This window comes from Uloborus diversus, chromosome 3 (assembly GCF_026930045.1).
Source record: "Uloborus diversus isolate 005 chromosome 3, Udiv.v.3.1, whole genome shotgun sequence".
NCBI classification, from domain to species: domain Eukaryota; kingdom Metazoa; phylum Arthropoda; class Arachnida; order Araneae; family Uloboridae; genus Uloborus; species Uloborus diversus.
The window spans coordinates 147,635,648-147,656,693 of NC_072733.1; the positions used below are offsets into that span (position 1 = coordinate 147,635,648).

The 21,046-nt window shown below is 32.8% G+C and overlaps 1 protein-coding gene across 3 annotated transcripts in view; it reads left to right on the forward strand.

The window, feature by feature from the left end:
- LOC129218174 (serine protease 30-like) overlaps positions 1-21,046 on the forward strand; it is a 101,461-nt gene that overhangs the window by 11,274 nt on the left and 69,141 nt on the right. For all 3 annotated transcript variants that reach the window (XM_054852390.1, XM_054852391.1, XM_054852392.1), the window contains 2 exons: positions 5,207-5,317; positions 17,924-18,140. In XM_054852390.1, coding sequence (XP_054708365.1) covers positions 5,207-5,317; positions 17,924-18,140 — 328 coding nt within the window. The remainder of the gene's footprint in view (positions 1-5,206; positions 5,318-17,923; positions 18,141-21,046) is intronic.

Here is a 21,046-nt window from a genome sequence, read left to right on the forward strand (position 1 = left end):
GAAAACCTTCAAATGACGAAAACATGTGCCACTCTTGTAAGAAATGCGGAACGAAAGCTGGATCATGCACCAAACTAAGTCGATTCCATGTAATGCAAAAACGATTTTCTAAGCAAAGATCTGCAGGAGAGAACAGTTTTAGATTTTTTTTAAATCTTCAATTGAATCAAAAGATTGAATGAGATTAGAATACTATTAAGTCTTGAGAAACTTGTGTACTTGCTGATATTATTTAGGAACAAAATGAGTATTAAAAAAATTCGGATTAAAATCCCCACATAACTATCAGTGGCGGATCCACAGGGGGGGGGGGAGCGATTGAGGCGATCGCCTCCCTCAAAAGGGTTGTAAAAACGAAAAATTTCCGGGAAAATGTCCACAATTTCTCTCTCTCTGCCCCCCCCCCCCCCCCGCCAACACAACACAAAAAACCGCCTACAACCGTATTTTTACGACTCTAATTCCAAAAAATTTCCAGGGGAGAGTTTCTCAACCCCCTTTCTCGACGAAGATCGTAAAAAATTTTGAATTTTTGGAGCTCCAATTCCGAAAACAATGCCGGAATCGAAAACTTTTTCAAAAATGTCACTAAAGAGCAAGGACCACCGGTTCAATAACGTTTTTATAACTTCAATTCCAAAAAAATTCCTCGGGAGAGCCCTTGATCTCGAGTCCTGCCCCTAATATCAATGAAGATCCACTAACATGAAGTTTTTGTAGCTTCAATATTGAAAAGTTGAGAGATAACACTTGACTTAACGCTACCAAAGATGATCAACCAACGCATTTTAAAGCTCCAAATTTCGAACAATTTTCGATGGAAAGTTCCAAACCCCGTTCCTTCCCCCTACATCATAAAATATAACCAGGGACGATCCTAGGGTGTCAGCCGCCCGTGTGCAAAGATCTAATGTTCCGCCCTTCAAGAGTAATTTGCATATTTTGACAAATCTTTGACGTCCATATAAATATTTCTTCAAATTTCCATATCAAATTCTAATTAAAAAAAAAAAAGAAAGATGAACTTATGAAAAGGAAGAAAAGTTTTATAGTAAGAAACCCTTAGGTACAATTTATATCTTTGAAGAAAGTAATAGATACCAAAATTTACTAGTCGTAAAAACTCATTTTATAGTCTGTCTTCGGTGACATCAGAGAAAGGACGGAGGAGGGGGAATCAAAGGAGGGGGTATTGCTCCCAGAAAATTATCGAAATTGGCTTATGCAAAATAGTTTTAGTAATCTTTGGTTGTGTTTGGTTGCAAGGAGAAAAGAGTTGGGCATATTCAAGGTGCATGGAGAAATTTTCGAAATTGACGTCAAATATCGCAATTTTAGGAACTTTTTCGAGACTTCAGGGGAAAAGTAATGTTGGAGTTCTCTCCTAAAATTCTTTCAAAATTGAAATCAATTCGAAGTTATTTTTTGTGACCGTAGTTTAGGAAAGATTGGCGCTCTTCCCGAAAATTTTCCGAAACTGAAGTTTTAAATAAGCAGTTTTGGGTTATCTTTGTTGACGTTGCTAGAGGGAGGGAGATTCAATCACCTCCTATCGAAAGTTTTCAAAATTGAAGTTTAAAACGCTAATTTAGGCTGTCTTTGGTGATGGTAGGGGATCTGGCGGCTTTCCTTTGGTAATTTCTCGACACTATTGTTTCAAAAACCCATTTTTGGCTATATTTGAAAACGATAGGGAAAACGTGAAAAAATTCCGAACCGAAATATTTTTCGGAACTAAAATCAATTTTAGGCTATTTTTAGGAAGGAAGGGTTTTGGGGCTCCCAAGTGAATATTTCTAAAAGCGCAATTTTATGCTATCTTTGGTGACGTTAACAAAACTGGGAAGCTTCGGCGGATCTTTTGGATATTTTTCGATATTAATATCTGAAAAACACAACTACAGACTTTTGTCCATCTCGCTTCGATCATTGATGGGTATATGCCCTAGCGCCATGAAAAGTTACATAAGCCAGGCAGTTCTCCTCCAGAGTTTTTTTTAGAAAGTCGTATTTTACGCATTGTTTGATATCGATGGGACAAAGAGCGGGCGGGGGTTCAGTGTGCCCTCACGAACTGTTTTTTGAAACTGAAGACAATTTCAAACTGAAGGGGTGGGATTAGGGGGCTCTCTAAAGACGCTAATTAAGACTCCCTTTGGTAGTAATGTTTGGGAATGGATTTCGGGGCCCACCATCGCAAAAATTTCGAAAGAGAAATACGAAAAATGTCATTAAGCAAATTTTGATGACATTAAGAATGGCTGTCCTCTGAAAACACATTTTGGATTTTAAAGCCAACATTTTCAGGCTATGTTTGATTGAGTAAATGTAGAAGGGGTGAATCAGAGATTTAATTGGGTCCTTATGATCAGTGGTTCAAACAGCAAAATTTTCCGAAATTAAAAACCTAAAAACGCAATTTTAAGCCTTCTTTAGTCTCGTCAAGGAGGTCATGGCATCCTTTTAGATCTTTGTTTTGGAGCCACGTTTAAATTTACTACCCGCGGCAAGAGCCCTGATCTGAAACCGAGCAGTTCATTCGTGATTTTAATTCGAAAAAAAAATGCTGTAAAGGTGGAAAATTACAAAATTTTAGTTCGTCATTCATATATGTTTGACTCTCAGGGGAGTCACAATTTTCCACTGTCTCTCCACGCATCCGCGATTGTTGAAAATAGAATTTGTTGTTTGAAATGCTTGCGAGAGTATCTAATCAGTAGAGCTTTTTTTTAAATATAATATATAAAATGTGTCTTCATTGTTTAGGTCTATAAAAGCTTGGAGGGTAAACATTAGTGGCCGCCTAGGGCCCTGAGTGCTCCTTTTAGAAGACACCCTTTCATGCTTCAGGACAGGAGGGGGCCATTTCCCTCCTCTCCCCTCACCTGTATCCATGCCTGATTACCGGTTCTGTCACAAATTTTGCAACCAAATGAAGCATGTGTGTAAAGAGTAGATATTAATGGACAAGGAACCAACACAATGTTCCCTAACAATCTATTTTTCTTAAACTATGCTATGCTGTCGGGAAATCGGCACTTACTTTGATAATTGAACATTTAAAATTCACCATATTTATTTTAGTTATTATATTACCTCGTGAGAAATTCTTGAGGAATTTTGCTTGATTAAAATAACTATATTATGCGGCTTGAGGCCGCCGCCCCTTGCTTTGGCCGCCCTTGTGCGGTGCACACGCTGCACACCTGCTAGGATCGGCCCTGAAGATAACTTACAACTACGTTTTCAAGACTTTAATTTCGAAAAGTTTCCGGAGAGGAGCCTTTATGTCCTTCTTTCCAACCGCCTGAAACAGCATTTTTGGAACTCCTACATCGAAAAGTTTCTGGAGAAAAGTTCTGAACGCCATGTTTTCTGCAAAGATGGCCTACAATTGCGTTTTAAGACTTCAATTCCGAAATTTTTTTGGGGGAAAGCCCTCGAACCCTCTGGTTTTTAGTATCATTAAAGATATCTAAAATTGCGTTTTTGAAGCTCTAATATCATAATCACGACTGGGGAGAATTCCTGAATATCATCCTTTACCCTCAAGAAAACAAAGGCAACAGTGTTTTCGAAAATAAACCCTTGTATTTCAAAAAAAAAAAAAAAAAAAAAAAAATGAGGAAAGGGACCTCCAAACCTTCCTTTCTCTTATTAAACAACAAATAGTCTAAAAATGCGTTCCTAACAACAATTTTCGGAGGAGAGCCTGCAAACACTAATACTTATGCGCGAATATTAAACAACTCAATCAATAAACAAATCCATAACTACCCTCAAATTTTATTTACAAATGCAATTTTAGTATTTCCTTGTGTTCAGTACGAAAACTGGTAAAAAGAGATGCTATCTTGATACATCAACCTTTCTTTTATAAGGAAAAAAGTACAATTGAGGACCTGTGAATAGCTACTGAAAATACTTCGAGTCCTCAAACGAATCAAAAGTTGAAGGGTTTAATTTAGATAATGGATCCAGAATATTAGTAGAAACTCCTTTTTTTCCCAATTTTTTATTCTTGGTACTCGAAACACACACACACACACAAAAAAAAAAAAAAAAAATAAATAAATCAAACTCTTTGAACGATGCACATTATTCGAAAAAACATGCTTCAGTTCTTAAATTTTTTAAAAATTTTATTTTCATTAGTCACACTTCCCCCTATAATGCATTGCTCAATCATCCCTCCCAACAGGATCGTCTGAATCCGCCACTGATAACTACTCAAAACCTCAAAATAATAATAATAATAAATAAGTAAAAACACTTAAAGAAATAAATTCAAAATTAAGATAGAAATATTTAATCTGCTGAAAAGAAACAACTATCGTTTGTTTTGGGGGGTCGCGGTGGGTGGTTAAGGGCCCTGATGATTTTTTGCTGGGAGACCCAAAATATTTAGTATAAGTAAACATTACAACATAAGATCATCAAACTTTTTCCGTTGCAGTAAGCCGTAAGCATCAAAATTTTCTATGATAAATCATTTAATGGTGTTAATCTTAATATAGACTAAACTTAAAGTGGCTTTGGGATTTGCGAAAAGATGGAATTTTAATTAGTATTTTTTTATTCTCGGTTTAATTTTTACATCTTGCAATAGTGCGATCTTATGACATGAGTTCAATTAAAATGTTTCCTACAGAACAGAAGTAGTTTCCTCCAAGTGTTGTTGCCCTGGGACTGTGCCCCATGTGCAGGGGCGTAGCTAAGGGGGGGGTTTTTGGGGACAACCCCCCCCCCCCCCGAAAAGTTAGTCTCAAGAAAAAAGAGAAAAAGAAGAGAGAAGAGAAAGAAAAAAAAAAGAAGAAAAGGAAAAAATTCCAAGCGATTATACATATATATATATATATATATATATATATATATATATATATATATATATATATATATATATATATATATATATATATATATATATATTATATATATATAAAAGAAGTAACCCCCCCCCCCGAAAGTCGGGTCTAGCTACGCCACTGCCCATGTGCCCATGCCTTATAATCAGGCCCCGACTAATTCTCCTGTTTGTGAAAGCGCGCCTTGATCACGCCTTTATTCCTCCGAAAAAAAACGAACTTCAAAGTAGTGGCGCCATCTATCTTTTCATGTATCAAATATGCAACTTGCTGGTAAATAATTTCTTTTACTACAAAAACGGTGTCCATAAATTCAATGATTCTTTTTTTCTCTCCTTTAGTCGTTTGCACTGACGATGAAATTACATGCCACGACAAAAAGTGCGTCAAGAAAGTATTTGTTTGCGATAGAAAAGATGACTGTGGTGACGGAACAGATGAAGAAACATGTGGTAAGCTAGACAAATTGTTTGGTTTAAAATAGCTTAATTTGACTTTGCTAAAATTTGCAAGCAAAAAAGGGAGGGAATGAGAATTTTTTTTTTTATATTTCAACTTTATATCACTCGCAGCAAAAATTTTGTATAAAAGCTAACAGATGGCAGCACTATTCCACAGTTTAGCAGTATTGAAAGTTTGTTTCAAAATGCATTTTTACCGCTAAAATGAACATTCCATCTTTTAATTAAAACAAATCCAAACATGACCATCAACAACACGAAAACTAGTGCTAAAGCTCAAATTCCTTTAGAAGTATAAGGATCATTCGCCAGAAAACGTAACTTTTGAACGCAAATATTTTTCAATTTCGAAACCTTTTTTTTTTTTTTTTTTTTTTTTTTTTATATTCCTACATGAAAGTGTTACCTACTAGAAGTTTACCATAAACAATGGCCCAGCTAAGTTCCAATTATTTTACTCTTAAATAAAAAAAATAATAAAAAATGCCATGTTCACTGAATTAAAAAAAAGAAAAAAAAACTTTTAATATTTAAAAATCGAGGTCAAACCAAAGTAGTAATTTTGTTAATTGTGCCAACAATCAGCTATTTTAAGGATTAGTGGGAATATAATATTGAGCTTTCTCAATTAAAGTACGGCTTAATTAGTTTCAAATGTATGTATAAAATAGTATTTAGTAAATTTGAGGATATACTGGCAATTTATAATTCTGGTAGAATGCCTATTATTGATGTATTTCCCCCTCCATCATTTATTTTCACCTCAGAAATAATGACATTGATAAGGTCTGTCACGGAGGTAGGAATTTTCCATTAATATAGGACTAATAGATACATTTTTCATGGAATTTTTTTTTTCTTCGTTGCTACAATCTGTACATGCTAAGCATATGAAAACTAAGTTCACTTATTTTTTTACATTAATGTACATCCCTGAAATTCAAGTTCATGGTGGTGAGGAGTCAGAATAACCACACAGAGTTTTTAAAGCAAAATCTATATTCTTGTTTTTCGACAAAAATCTCACAACTTCAACTATGGCTGAAAATAGACAAGGGGGCTCTCTTGTATCATGGAAAATAACATTTGATGTCATTACTGCCAAGGTTAATGAGGAATGACATTTTGTGTTTAGGTAACGGAGGTGAGAATTTATTGTGTAACATGACTCCTTGTCCTACTAAAACGAACTAAAACACACTATTAAAAAAATTAAATACACTTAAACAATTAGTATTTGAGACACTTGTGAAAGGAATAATAAATAAATAAGTTCATACTTTAAATTAAACAAGTTATTAAGCAACATAAAAAGTCACACAAGGTGTGTGACATGCCATGGAGGTGAGAATTCACATGTTGTGAACCAAAAATATGTTAAAATAAAAATTATTATCAAAAAATTGTTAGCAGGTTTAAAAAGATATATATTTTTGATGAAATTAAAAAGCATTGTCAAATGCATTGTTCCTTAAAATTTTTTCTGTAGAAGGCGTGTGACAGAAAAGTAACTTTTTGAAGAATGACCCATAAATTATAAGACTAACGTTTTGAACATTGCATTTACAAATTACAACATATATATGTTGCAAAGCATCAGCACTAAAGTAAGGCGATAGGAATGCAATACCCCCAAGGGCTATTTGAATGCTACGGAGAACCCCATTCAGGACGACAGCCTCCAAAAGGAGATTAAAAACCCTCTCAAACTACCCTTTTCCCCTTAAGACTGTCGGTTGCGCAGTTTGCACCATGGACCCTCTCTTGTGGGCACCCCTTTACTGTTATAAAATTCTTTGTTATTATACTTAGTAAAATTCTTTAAAAGACAAAGTGTAGGGATTCAGAAAATAGGTAACGAGAGAGTAACATCCTAGTCATTCGGTGGTTTTAAACATTTGATAAGAAATAAAATTGAAAGATTTTCCAAGAAGTTTCTAAGATTTATTTCATTATTTTCAAGAACTCTGGAACAATTAAGGTAATTATGGCACTTCTCATAAGCTCTTTCCAGTATCTGAGACTTTAATAGTTGAATGTGTAGTTTTACAGAATTCTCCTTACTGTGTATAGCGTAAAAAAAAACCCCTTGTTTTAAGTTTAAAAAAAAATAGATATAGCTAAAGATTTCTAGAAACAAGATTTTCATTTTGAACCACAAGTCGTGCAGAAAAAGAAAAAGGATAGAGGACGTGCAACAATTTTTACTCCTGCTAAACTGATTAACAGTTTGCAATAGAAGAAAGACAAAAGCACGCAATAACGAAAAAAATTCAAAAAATACTGAATTCTAGATTAGATAAATAGCAACCTATCAATCATAAGAGTCAAAAAAAAAAAAAAAAAAAAAAAAAATCACTGAACTTCACACATTATCATATTACTATCTTCAGAAACGCGAGAACCATGATTTTTCATTTTTGATACAGGATGCATCAAGGAGCTGAATTTGGCAAATTTTGGTACCCCCCTCCCCGCACTTGGAAATGAAATTTATTATAATTTATTCAAATTAATTACCATCTCAATAAGTATATAAATATAGAGTAGTACCTCCTCTAAGGGACACCTACAAGTCAGGGTACTTCTATTCAAGGTAGGGATGCCCCGATTAATCGGCAGCCACTTTGCCGATTATTTGTAATTGCCCAAATTTTGCCGATTAATCGGTGGAAAAAATTATTTTTCAAAATAAATCTTTTTAGGCATACCTTCAACAACTATGATGAATAAATTTACGAACAATAAATAAACGTAATTTTCTGCAAACATTATTTTAGAACTGCAGTATGAAAGTGTACAGAGTAAAAACAAATAGTTTAGAAAGTGCGTAAAACTGAATGAAATAATAAAGAACAGCTCTCACCGCTGAAATTCACATGACACTGCTACAAAGCGTAATTAAATTACAGGACTTCTCAATTGGAATGCGAAAAATATTCCCCCTCCCCTACACTTTTCATATTACCTGCCTTGCAATAACTTTTTAGTTTTATGTTATTGATGTTATTTATATTTATCTTTTGGAGGAAAGAAATGTTACAGAAATAAACAAATGTGTTTATGATCCCATTGGAAATTCTCATTAACTCTCTCGAATGAAAAAGATAAAACTCCCAAATGCTTTTGTTTTATTTTTTAAAGAAAATCAGGATAATTTTCCGAAGTTTACGATGATACCCTAGCCCCAGCTTTTGGTGATACAACTTGATTTTTTTTTTCAGTTTTTTTGTCCCTCGAAACTATACACATGATTACATCATGCAACTTACGATCTAAAGATAACTTTTGATTGAATCAAATATATATATATATATATATATATATATATATATATATATATATATGTATATATATATATATATATATATATATAATTTGATGTAAAAAAATATGTAGGGGAAAAAGGGGTACATGTGAAATTTTTTTTTCATTTATTTATTTTTAAAAAAATATTATCAATTTCTCAACGTAGAAGTGTGCCCACAATTGAATACACTTTTCTTTGTGTCATGGATTTTTTTGGGATTTTTTTTAAAACTATTGCTTTACTTTACAGTATCTTCAAAAAAATCTGCAGTTGTTCACATGTGCCCTTAGAGAGGGGCACATCTGAACAGACGCCTGGAGCACATATGAACACGGGTAAAAATTGCAGGAGAAGCATTATATTTTAACACTAGAACCGCCGGACTTTCGGTATACCTAGAACGCCGAGCGGGTCATTTTGACCCCAGATTAAGAAGCAATAAAAAATGCACAAGCGCTTAACTTAGCTAACTAAAACATTTTATTTAAAAAGTATTTCTAAGCAATTACATGACGTAGTTTACATAAATCAAGAGAAATTGACTTATTCTTTTTTAAAAATCATAGTTTTTGATGTTTATTATTCTTGAGTATCATTATATCTCTCTTCAACAAAATAGGACAAAACTTTCCCACTTTCAAAGAAAAAACATAATATCTCTTTTAAACAAATTTAGATGTTTATAAAGAATCAAAAATTTAAACTTTTTTCATTTACTTACTAGTTCTTGAGAGTAAAAAAATCTGATTTACTGAATACATCTCGCACAAAATTTAGTGAATAGTTTTGTACATTTTCCGCAAATGGGTTTTCTACATTTCGAGCAGTTATCTGTAGTTTTATCCTCACATTTCACACTGTGACATTTGACTCGTTTATGCTTAGCTTGTGCTTCATTTATTTCATTTTTATTGGTTGCTTCACACTTTCTTTTTGCAGCCTTTTTTTGTCGGGAGAGAATAAACTTTTCTCTCAATTCTTCAACTAACTTTTGAATGAGAATTTTCGTCGACTTATAGATTGTCCAGTAATAGCTTTATACAAAACCCAAGCATTGATTGCATCAAGATCCAAAATATTACAAAAAACCTGCACTGGCCACCTACGTGAAGCAGACTTGACTGTATATTTCCTTGCCATCTGGTCAATTACTTCTACACCGTATTTAGTTGCATTGTAGAAAGCGATTGAATCAGGCAGTTTTTTTGGGTGATCTAAAATTTCTACTGTTGGATGGAGACTACTGAGTAACAAAACGTTTTTTTGTTTTTTGCTTTGATAAACAGTTAGACTAATGTCTTTATGTGTTAGTACCGTAATCGTATGCAATGTGGCTTTTGGCATTCTCACAGAGTCCGGTATTTCTCTTCTAGAACGTTTTACAGTTCCAACCAGACTTGTATTTTTGGATTTCAATTTCTCTTCAAGCTTCAGTGTTGTGAAAAAGTTGTCCGTAGTGACATTTCTGCCCTTGTTTTCATAAGGACTTATTAATCGCATCACAACATGTTCAGAAAGAAAAACATCGTTGGATCGACTTTCGTTATTTTTCCCAAGGTATGGGAATCCATTTATCAGATATTTTGAATCAACATCCGCAGCCAACCAGAACTTGATTCCAAACTTATCTGGCTTGTTTGGCATGTATTGGGTGAATTTACATCTAGCTTTTGTAGGAAATAACTGTTCATCTACAGCTATATTTGGGCCTGGTGTATAGTTATTCTTGCAATTATCAATGAAAAGATTCCAAACATCCGAAATAAGAGCGAATTTGTCTGTCTCTAGACGCTTTGATCTCATTGATTTTATATCAAAACGTAGAAATCTCATTATTTCCCGAAACCGGTTCTTGTCATTGTATTTTGGAAAAAGGATGGTCCCCAGTCTTTTGACCACAAGCTATCCAGTTCAAGCCCTTTTGCACAATAAATTCCACGAGCATATAAAATTGCTACAAAGTATCTATTTCTTCTAATGTTATACTCCACTCTTTATCATGAGTCTGACGATGAGCTTCATCTTCAGTACATTTCTGTATATGCTTCAAAATCAATTCATCTATAAAAAGCTTCCAAGCACTTAGAAGACTGTTGTCGATAACATTGCGTTTAGCATGTGCTGTTGGGCCTCCAACTTCTTTCAAAACATTACATTTTGATTTTCTTCCTCCATCGTTTATTCCTATTTCAGCGACATTCCAAACTGTGCCATCTTTGCCAACTTCAATATTTCGAACTTTGAATGTTCGTGTTGGTTCCTTTTCAAAATTTCTTTGCCTATGTTTATCTTTTTTTCGAATGTTTGATTTCCCTTTCACATCGGATAAATTGTCCTTATTGATATAAGAAGGGCCAGCGATTGTTACAGCATTTTTACTGTTATCTTCACTTTCATTTTCTGAATCCGAATCCAAATTTTCTTCACGAGGAGGCAGATATTCGTCCTCACTATTCAAAATCGAAACTCGTTCATCGTTATCTTCACCATCTGAATCATTTTTAGACAACTGTTTTAGATATTCTAACGCTTCATTAACAGTAAGATTTCGGCGTCGTGACATAACTTTCATACATATACTAATCACAGCAAAAACGCAACTTCGAAAGTCTTCTAAGTATTACCTGCCACATATACAATTTTTTTTAATGTAAGGGTTACTCTATATATATTTTGCTTTTACGCTTCATACGTTGTTTGATAATGTATTTTAAAATGATTTTGAACTTTTAGTTTTTAATTTAATAAAAATATTTTGTGTCTTTTTATTTCCTGTGAGTATTATGTAACACTAAATTATGGATCTACTATTTAGTACAGGGGTGCCCATCCCCCCCCCAAGTTCAATGGTGCAAATTCCCCCCCCCAAATTTTCCTCAACTCTCCCCCCCCTCCCTTTTTGTTTTTTAGCTCTTTTTTATTTTTTTATTTATTTTTTAAAAATTATTTTTATTTTTTTAATTTTTAATATTTTTTAGTTATTCATTCTTTTAAATATTTTTTATTTATTTATGTATTTAATTATTTTTAATTATTATGATTATTTTATTGGAAAATTTCTTTGCTACGCCAATGACACACACAAAATAAATAAATGAAATAAAAAATAAACAGAATAAAATAAAATAAATAATAATTTAAATTAAAAAAATAAATAAATAAATAAAAAGCAATTTTAAAAATCCCCCCCCCCCGAAAATTTTGATGGCGCAACTTGCGCCGTAGTCCCCCCCTTGTGGGCACCCCTGATTTAGTACGAAAAAAATTTTAAAAATAAAAGTATTAAGTATTTATTTATTTATGTTTTTTAATATTAATAACAATTGACAATAAATTTACAAACTGGTTCTTGGAAAATAATAATTATAAATATTTACACATTGTTTAACACTTACAATATCCTACACTTGTAATAATATTAAGGAGAGCGGCTATGGGAACTGTTCACTTGTCCCTCTAGATGTTGTGTTCACAAATGCACCATCGTCTACTTTAGAGCTATAATTCGCAAAAATAAAGAATTTTTAATTTAATAAAAAAATTTAAACATTGTCGTAAATTTACTTGAATGTTCATACAATGGTTCGTAATAGTTAGATTTAGATTAGTAGTTAGTTTTAAAAATGTTATCACGTGAAGAAGACAGTGATAAAATTTTTTCCACACATGCGAAAACAAAGTTGCCACCACAGAAACATAAAATGGCTCATTGCTCTAAATGTTTGTCCAAGAGGTACAACTGGTACAGTCCTTAATTGAGAATTTTTCCAGATTTTTTGCTTGAAGTAAAATATACCATGTTGACATGCGCCCCGTGTCCCCTACATACTTTACTGTTATTATTATTTTTCTTTTTATAAACTGATGGTTGAAATAATATATATATATATATATATATATATATATATATATACTATTTTTTTTTTTTTTTTTAACAAATGCACATATATACAATGTTGCATCTTGTTTCATGAATCGACACTTTCCCCCTTTTGAATAGTGCTTTTAGATAACTTTATATTTTTTTATAAGGAATAAAACTTGGATTAAATGGCTGCTAATAATTTAAAAAATAAATTTAAATTGAAAAAATGCTCCTAAATTTGCCTGCTGACAACAGGATGTCCCTAATATTTTTTAATTTTCATGTCTGGTTAATATTATGTGATTTTATTAACATTAATATGAAGTTGGCTGAAAGAAATTGCATGAATTTTTCAAATTATTTTTGGAAAATTAAGGAAAAGGAGAAAAAGCGTCTCTAGAAATAGTTAACAGTTTATTTCTGAAAGTCAAAAAAAAAAAAAAAGTGACGGAGGTATTGGTAGCATTAAAAACAATCATTATGATCATTAATCGTCCAGAGCCGATAAATCGTCTGATTAGCAACATCCGATTAATCGGTAATTGACCAATTTGGTTATCGGTGCATCCCTAATTTAAAGGACACCTCCATTGTAAGGGACACATCTATTAAGGGTCATTTTTTCTGGTCCTGGTCCTTTTGAATTAGGACTTCCATGTGTTTGCCTCCAAGGGACAGTCACAGAGAAAAATTACAGAAATTAATGTATCAATGCGTACGAAGTATTGAATTTACAAGAAATAAAGAATCTCAAATTCACCTAGTGAAATTTTGAAATCAACGTGTACTAATACGACCTATTGTAAAATTCTTGCTAAAATTTTTAGTGCGTGTTTTTCCCTCTCAGTCATTTATTCAAGTGGGCTAACAGCCAATGGATGCTGAATAATTTTGTTGCATGAATAATTTTGTATCTAAAAAAACTTCGTTGAAATTTATATTGTACTGAATTTTAAATTACCTGAAAACAAACAAATCCACCCTAGGAATTATATAAAAATAATTCATGTGTATGCTACAATGCTTTACGATTATCAAATTTTTGGTTAAAATTTAATTTTTAAAATAATAAATTTTGAAATTTGAATAATTTTGATTTTTATTCAGTATACATAAACTATTTTTAGCAATTAAAATTAAATGTTAATTGCTCTTGTTTTTTTAACGAAGTTATACTGAGTTCATATACAGCATGCATCATTTCATATACGAGTACATCCGAAGAAGGGGCACTTCTATTTAACGGACAAGTTATCTGGTCCCCTTAGTGTCCCATATTCAGAGGTTCTATTGCAAATAAACAAATAAAGTTAGATAGCAAAAAAATAGCACATCTCCAATTTTGAGAATGCTCCTTTTAGAGGCTTTAATCTCAACCTCAGAAAATTAACTATGTTTTTAATGAAGTATTAAAAAAAAGAAAAATCCGTTTGCTATTTTTGCAGACATAAAGTAACGAGCACATAGCTATATTACATCTCTAGTCAGCGGAAGTATCGGATCGTAAATGAAGTACTTCAAACATTTTTCATTTTTTCATAGAGGCTTCATAAAAAGAGCTCTTTCGTATCCTTAGGGCCAACGAGAGGCCTATCAGCCAGAAACCAAGGGCCCGGCGCTTAGGGAGGGGGCGGGAGGGCTCGGTTTCGAGAGTTTTTTTTAGTTTTATGGGAGGACGAGAGTCGCTGACCAAACTGACAAGGCGGCAATGCGATGCGAATACTATGGTCTAGTGGAGGGGTAGGATTAGCTATTACCATTGAAAAAATGTTATTGGGAGATTTTGTCTCTAAATCATATCTACTCTCGCTTTTTTTATTCTAATCTTGCACATGGAACAAGGAAAAAAAGGTAAGAATTGCAATTTACACTTTTAAGAACTTTCCTGAAAGGAATTTAAGAAAAGAAATAAAAGTATTAAACAGTATTTTCTGCTTTTTCTAATACTGCACAGCTAAAAAAAATGCAGAATAAAAATAAGCTCATCAGTATCCAGGGGGAGGGTTAACATCAAGCCTTTCTTTTCTAATCCTCGCTTCCCTTTACTGTCGCCTCTGGTAACCAATCTCTGCAGTCATGGTTTGTTGCTTTTTAGTGCTCTAACCTCGAACTGAATTGATCACAATAGAACTTAGGATGAAAGGATTTTTTTTTTTTTAATCTAACTTTACATGTAAAGAGAAGTTGGTTTCTATGTGACGAAATTTACATAGAAAAAAAGGTAGAAAAATAACATTTATCTCATGAATGCGAAAAACTCGTGTAGTATTTCATCTAGTGCGAGACGATTTTCATTTTGGGAGGGGCTGAAGCCCACTAGTCGCTCCCCTGAATCCGCTAGTGGATGAATTAAGAGAAAAATATGCATGTATATTTGGCATTGTGTCTGCGCAGGAATGCACACTTTGAGAGGAACTGCATATGAAAAGTTTGACTTTATAACTGTTTGCTAAAAAATGAAATCCTATTTTCCTTTTTATCAAAGTGTTTTATTTATCGTAAAGTCTAGCGGGTAAATGGAAGCAGTAATTTCGTTCCCCATGAGGTTGATGTAGGCAGATAATGGCCCTATATACAATCAGGTCAGAAGTTTAACGACAACTAAGCCAACTAAGCCGATACTAAACCTATGGCGCATAGATCGCATGCGATCCCCTGAATCCTAGAAATGTAATATGAAATCAAAGAAGAAATTTAATCTGAAAGAAAAATGGTATAAAATCTTAAATTATACGTTAAATTTATGTAAAACACACACAAAACTACAATTCAGATCGAAATTAAACCTTCTAAATTAACAAGAAGAATGTGAATTTTAGCTGCTGCCACTTACATTACACTACAGCATTTGTGTGGCAAAAAATCACACCTAAATTGCTCATCAAAAACTGTTGGGAAGCTGAAGTTCATAATTGAATGCTTGTTGTAACCTTCCATAAGACAAGTTAAGTCAGTTAAAGCCATGTATTTCATATTTTTAGCCTTTCTGTAGAGGAAAATGTATGAACTTCGAACTTTGAAAAACAACGCTTTTTTACCATGTCATCTTCAAACGATGATTGCGCCAATACAACTGTTTAGAAACACGCGGAACTTTAATAATGTCTTTTTTATGTTGCCTAGGCTTCACGCACTCACAGTTAAGCTAAAACAATACCTTTAGTGTGATAATAGAGTTGGTTTTTATTTACCACATGTTTTTTTTATTTTTTTAAATAAAACCCTAACTGATCCTACATAAATTTTTAACTGACGTTTTAGTTTTTTGCTTTTATTTTTGTAAGCACACAAAGCTGTCTAACACTACAGATTCAAGTGTTTAATGGTAGTCTAATGTAATAGTGCGTAAGTTCTTAGAATATTTTCAGGTGAAGTAAATTACTTGAAATTGATATTTCTACTTTCTTATCCAAGTTTATTTAAAAATTAAATCCGATTTTTATGTCTATTTTATTAGTTAACTAACAAGTTCTGACTTTTTACGATAATTAACTTCGTTACATGAAAATTTAAATACATATTTTTGCTTAATGTAGACTTTACTATGCCAGTTTATGGTTTGATTTATTTAGGTTTATCTTTTATAAATACGAAGCTGAGTCCAACAGAGTAATTTTTCTCACTTCTGTAACTAGCAACTTAAAGTGCAAATTTGCCATTTTTCAAAAACTGTCAGGAAAAAAAATATCGAAAGTAATAAAAATAACAGAAGTAAAACATACAAATAATAAAAGATAAACAAAAATATTAAACTTAAGTGAAATATTAAACTTAAGAAAAAGCAAGTGATTCGTCAATTAAAGGACAGCTTTTTTCACCGGTCAAAACGTATAAAAAGCATAAATAGTCCCAAAATGACTAGGTCAATATGTGCAGTAAAATATTGTTTCTTAGGCTCTCGTTGATCGTAACCTGCTTATTTGAGAATTTGTTTTGCTTATTACCCGTATTACCTTGTTTATCCGAAATTTCAATTATCTGTATTGCCGTTGGTCCCAGTTAAACCGGATAATTAAGGTTGTTCTTAGTAAAAGCAATACCGGACAAAAATACGAACTCGGTATTCGGTATTTTTTAGAACTAATTTTAGAAAATCCCCCCAAGACCCCCCACCCCCCAAGTACATACTAGTGTAAAAATTTTTACATACATAAACTGTAAAAATACATAAAAAATAGCAATTATAAAATGCAAAAACGGATGTTATATTCGATTACGAAAAAAAAAATAAATTGATAATTTATGAGGTTAAAAATGAAATATAAATGTAAAAGTGAATTATAACGGTATAACAGTACAATAAAAGAGCAAAACTTTAATTCACTGCATATTTTAAAAATATGATCGTAAATAAAACATAAAGCATCTTCTGAACGGTCGACCTTGAAGGTATCACTGTGCACAAACTTTCTGCAGTTGAAAATAAACAATACACCTAGTACGTACCAAGGACAACTGCCACCTGCTGCTGGTTTTGGAGGGGTCAATAATAAAATATAAACATACAAATAGGAAAAAGGGTCATGAGTGGAATTTTTGGGTCCAAATAGGAGATTTGGGACTCTCCTGAATTAATTTCTAGAAATCGGTGCTCCGCTAAAATGCAGTTTTGTGCTATCTTTGGTCGTGTTAAAGAAGAAAGCATGTGACACCGATGACTCACGCCTTTGAAATTGTTAGGGGGGGGGGTTGATGAGTATTTTTTTCATTATGGAGGGGAGGGGTTCTTGCTTTTGGCGAGTTTTCGGAGGGGGGATGCGCCCTTGATCTTGGGAGTGGGCACCCCTGGATATGCAAAAGTAAAGGAAGAAAGAATTGAAAAAAAAAAAAAAACATGATGCACATAAATGTACGAAAAAGTGCCAAAGTAAACAAAGAAAAAAATGAAGAAAAAAAATGTACGTGCAGCTCATTACTGTAAAAAAATGTAATTCATTTACATACTTCAGTGATGAAAATACCGCTTTATATTCTCACAATACGCTTATTCATTATTCATTTGAGTTACTTGTAATGGATTAGAGGGGTTTTGATGCCAAATTTTCGCTAAAATAATCGAATATCATTCTGCATCAATCATGAAAAAAGACATTTAATAGAACAGTAAATATCTATTATCAAAACCGCTTTAGTTAGAAAATATTTATTCTTTGTAGTTAATATAAAAAATACCACTGTTTTATTTTGACAAATACCGGTTTTACGAAATTTCAATAAAGCTCGAAATATCGGAACTCGGTATGTTGGTATACCGAAATTGCAATCTCTAGTATTGTACCCTTTTCTTTTAAAACATAAATACTACAAATTGTTTGATTAAAATCACTGCAATTCCAACGCTGATAAAATTAAATTGAATGATATATCATTTCCTTTTATCAATTCTCTTAATACCTTAATTCCTCTTCTCAAATTTCCGCAGGATACAAAGTTCGTCATTTAGTGCCTTGTGGGTTTACTCCTATTCATCCTGAAGTGGGAAACGGAGATAGAATTGTCGGTGGGAGAGCGGCAGTTCCTGGAAGTTGGCCATGGCAAGTCTCTTTACGGAGCAGGGAAAATAGTCTCTATGGTCATTTATGTGGAGCGGTTCTTTTAAATGACCAGTGGCTTGTAACAGCTGCTCATTGCTTTAGAGAGTAAGTCTTTAATGATTAGACAATCTTATTTTTCATTAGAATGTATTTCGACACATTAAAGATCAATTAAAGCACAATTTCATTTTTAGATATTCGTAATATGATTAAAAACTGGAGCATTAGGTACAGACGGTAAAGGCATTTTTATTCAAATGTCATTATCATTAAAAAAGAGAGATAACTAGTATGGGGTTTCACTTTTTGTTTTTTGTGGGTTTAAATAAACACTGGTGCAGCAATCATTGTTAATTAACAGTTTTTTAATGAACATGTCCAACCAGTAAACAATGAAGAAATATTTCTCATGAACGACGTGTCGGGTTTTGCTTTAAATCGATGTTTTGTTGATATTTCTTTACATTTTCTGTTTTTTTGTTTAGAATCATCTTTTATTTTATACTATTTACTAGTTACTAATTTTTTGCTTTCGTAGCTTTCTATTTGTTTTTTTTCTTTTGTTCTTCACTTTTTAAGAATAATTTCTTTCATACGTTATTTTTCTTTACCTTTCTTGTACAGAAGAACGTTACCGTTACCAATTTACTTAAAAAACTTTTTTGTAACCTTGGTAAAAATAATTTAAAAAAAAAAGCACATATACTAGAGTGCAATCAGTTAATTCTCTGTTAGCACTACCACACCTTTTTTCTTCGTGAGGGACTTTTCAGATTGAATTAACGTAAATGTTTATCAATGTTAAGAAAGAGAGATATGTTACCAAAAGTTCGAAAACATTGCTAAAGCTTTAATTAAATTTGTTTTTGGTCTCTTTAATGCAGGCGGGAAAAAATTGTTACTGGAAAATGAACTCTCGCATACCTTTTATTTGTCTGTAATTACAGAGCAAAACATCTCACGCTTCTCTCGAAATGCTAAAAATGCCTATATATATATATATATATATATATATATATATATATATATGTAAAAAAGTATCCAATAACTTTCGGCTTATAGCGTAAGTTCAAGGTGACTTAGTAAAAAAAAAAAAAAAATACACATCGTCAAAAATAGGTGAATGTTCTTCCACTTTATCATTTACTCGAGTCATTCAATCACTTCCGCTTTAAAACAAAAAGAGATAGAAATTATAAGCCGCACAAAAATTGTTTCACGGAGGCGAGGAAAACATAACCTGGAAAGAAGATCCAAGAGTACGTTTTGGCACAGTGCCAGCTGTCATGCCAGTATGCTTTCTTGAAAGTCCTTAAGAATTTTCATTTTAATTAATATATCCGCTACTTATAGTTGTAAAAAACGAACACTACCAAAAAATGTCTGAAAATTACGAATCTATCGATATCTTGTTCGTTCGTCAATTCTCTGGCGTTCAGAAGAAGTTAGAGTGACATAGATAAATAGGTGTTTACAAAGATTCATACACTAGCTTTTCAATATATAAGGCTATTATTATGTTATTATTGAGGTGAGTGAACATCTTTTAACAAAAAATTGTGTATTGGCATTATTAGGAACAAGAGCTCCTAATAAGGCAAAACGCAAAACTATCAAATTAACATAAATTGAAACATTCTTTATGGTCAATATAAAAGCATATAAAACCACTTTTAAAAAACTCAAAAGCATGATCGAAAATTCTATTTTTTTTTCAATGAAAAGTAGAAAATCTATCGTCACGTTGATTGGTCGATATTTTTTTGTTTTTTGGTTACTCCTGCGCATAGATGCATAGATCGTGCATAGATGTGCTGCATTGGGTCATATCCTCTACCTCAGGGGTTCTCACACTTTTCCGACTCGCGGCACCCTTTAAAGAATTGGAAATTTTCACGATACCCTAATCTATCCCCATTATACAGGGTTTTCCGTTTTAACCTGCAAGACCTTTATTTTCGCAACCGTTAGTCCTAGATGTACAAAAATGTTCAAAATCAGATGTAGAGTTCAGTAAGAAAGTTTGAGCCAAAAATAAAAATGAGTCATAGAATACAAAATTTAACTTTTTATACGTGCCCTAGGTCCCCGAACTAATATTTAGAGAAAATATCTCCATTGAAAACTATTACTAACAAAAAATATTTAACATTTGTGCGACCAAAACTGAACGAGATATTCCAGTTCAAAGTTTTAAGCGACCATACTGAAGACGAGATTGGAACTTATCTCCCTTTCAGAAGAATGACAGGTCGTCAAAGTAAGAAAAACAAAGTATTTATATTTTTTATTGCTAATCAAAAATTTATAAAAGTGTTATGCCGTTATACGCGAAATCACACAACAAAACCTCGAACAATTTGAAAAACCACACTCTATACACACATATAATGTTAAACACTTGTTAACCGCTATTTTTTTTCCCATAAGGTCTTATTGAAGGCGAGTGAAAAGCGGTGTAAGTCACAAAACGCTGCGTTTCATATCTCGCTAAATATTGGTCGCACAAATGTCAATTTCATTGTGTTAGTAATATCTCATCAAAAACAACCCTGTTGTAAAAATTTCCCCGCCAAGAAAACCTTTAACTTTTCCGCACAAAAAAGAAAACCTGCATCCTAAATCCAAAAACCTTCAGCCATAAAAAGTTATGATATCTAGTTTGCCCGCCAAGTATCTGCCAAACTATCATCCTCCCTCTTCTCCTTTTTCATCACAGCTACTTCCATAAGAACCTCCTCCCACCTTCAACTCCTCAGAAATATGGATAGATCTTTTAAATTGTTTATCTTGTTTGGCGGGAAGCTTTTTGCTCACCAAGCAACCACTTCACTTTGAAAAGCTTCCCGCCAAACAAGATAAACAATTTAAAAGATCTATCCATATTTCAGAGGAGTTGAAGGTGGGAAGACCAACGGTAGCGAAAATAAAGATTTTGCAAGTTAAAACGGAACACCCTGTATACATACATATCAAAAGACTCTGCGAGGTTTGGAAGCCTTATTGAAGCA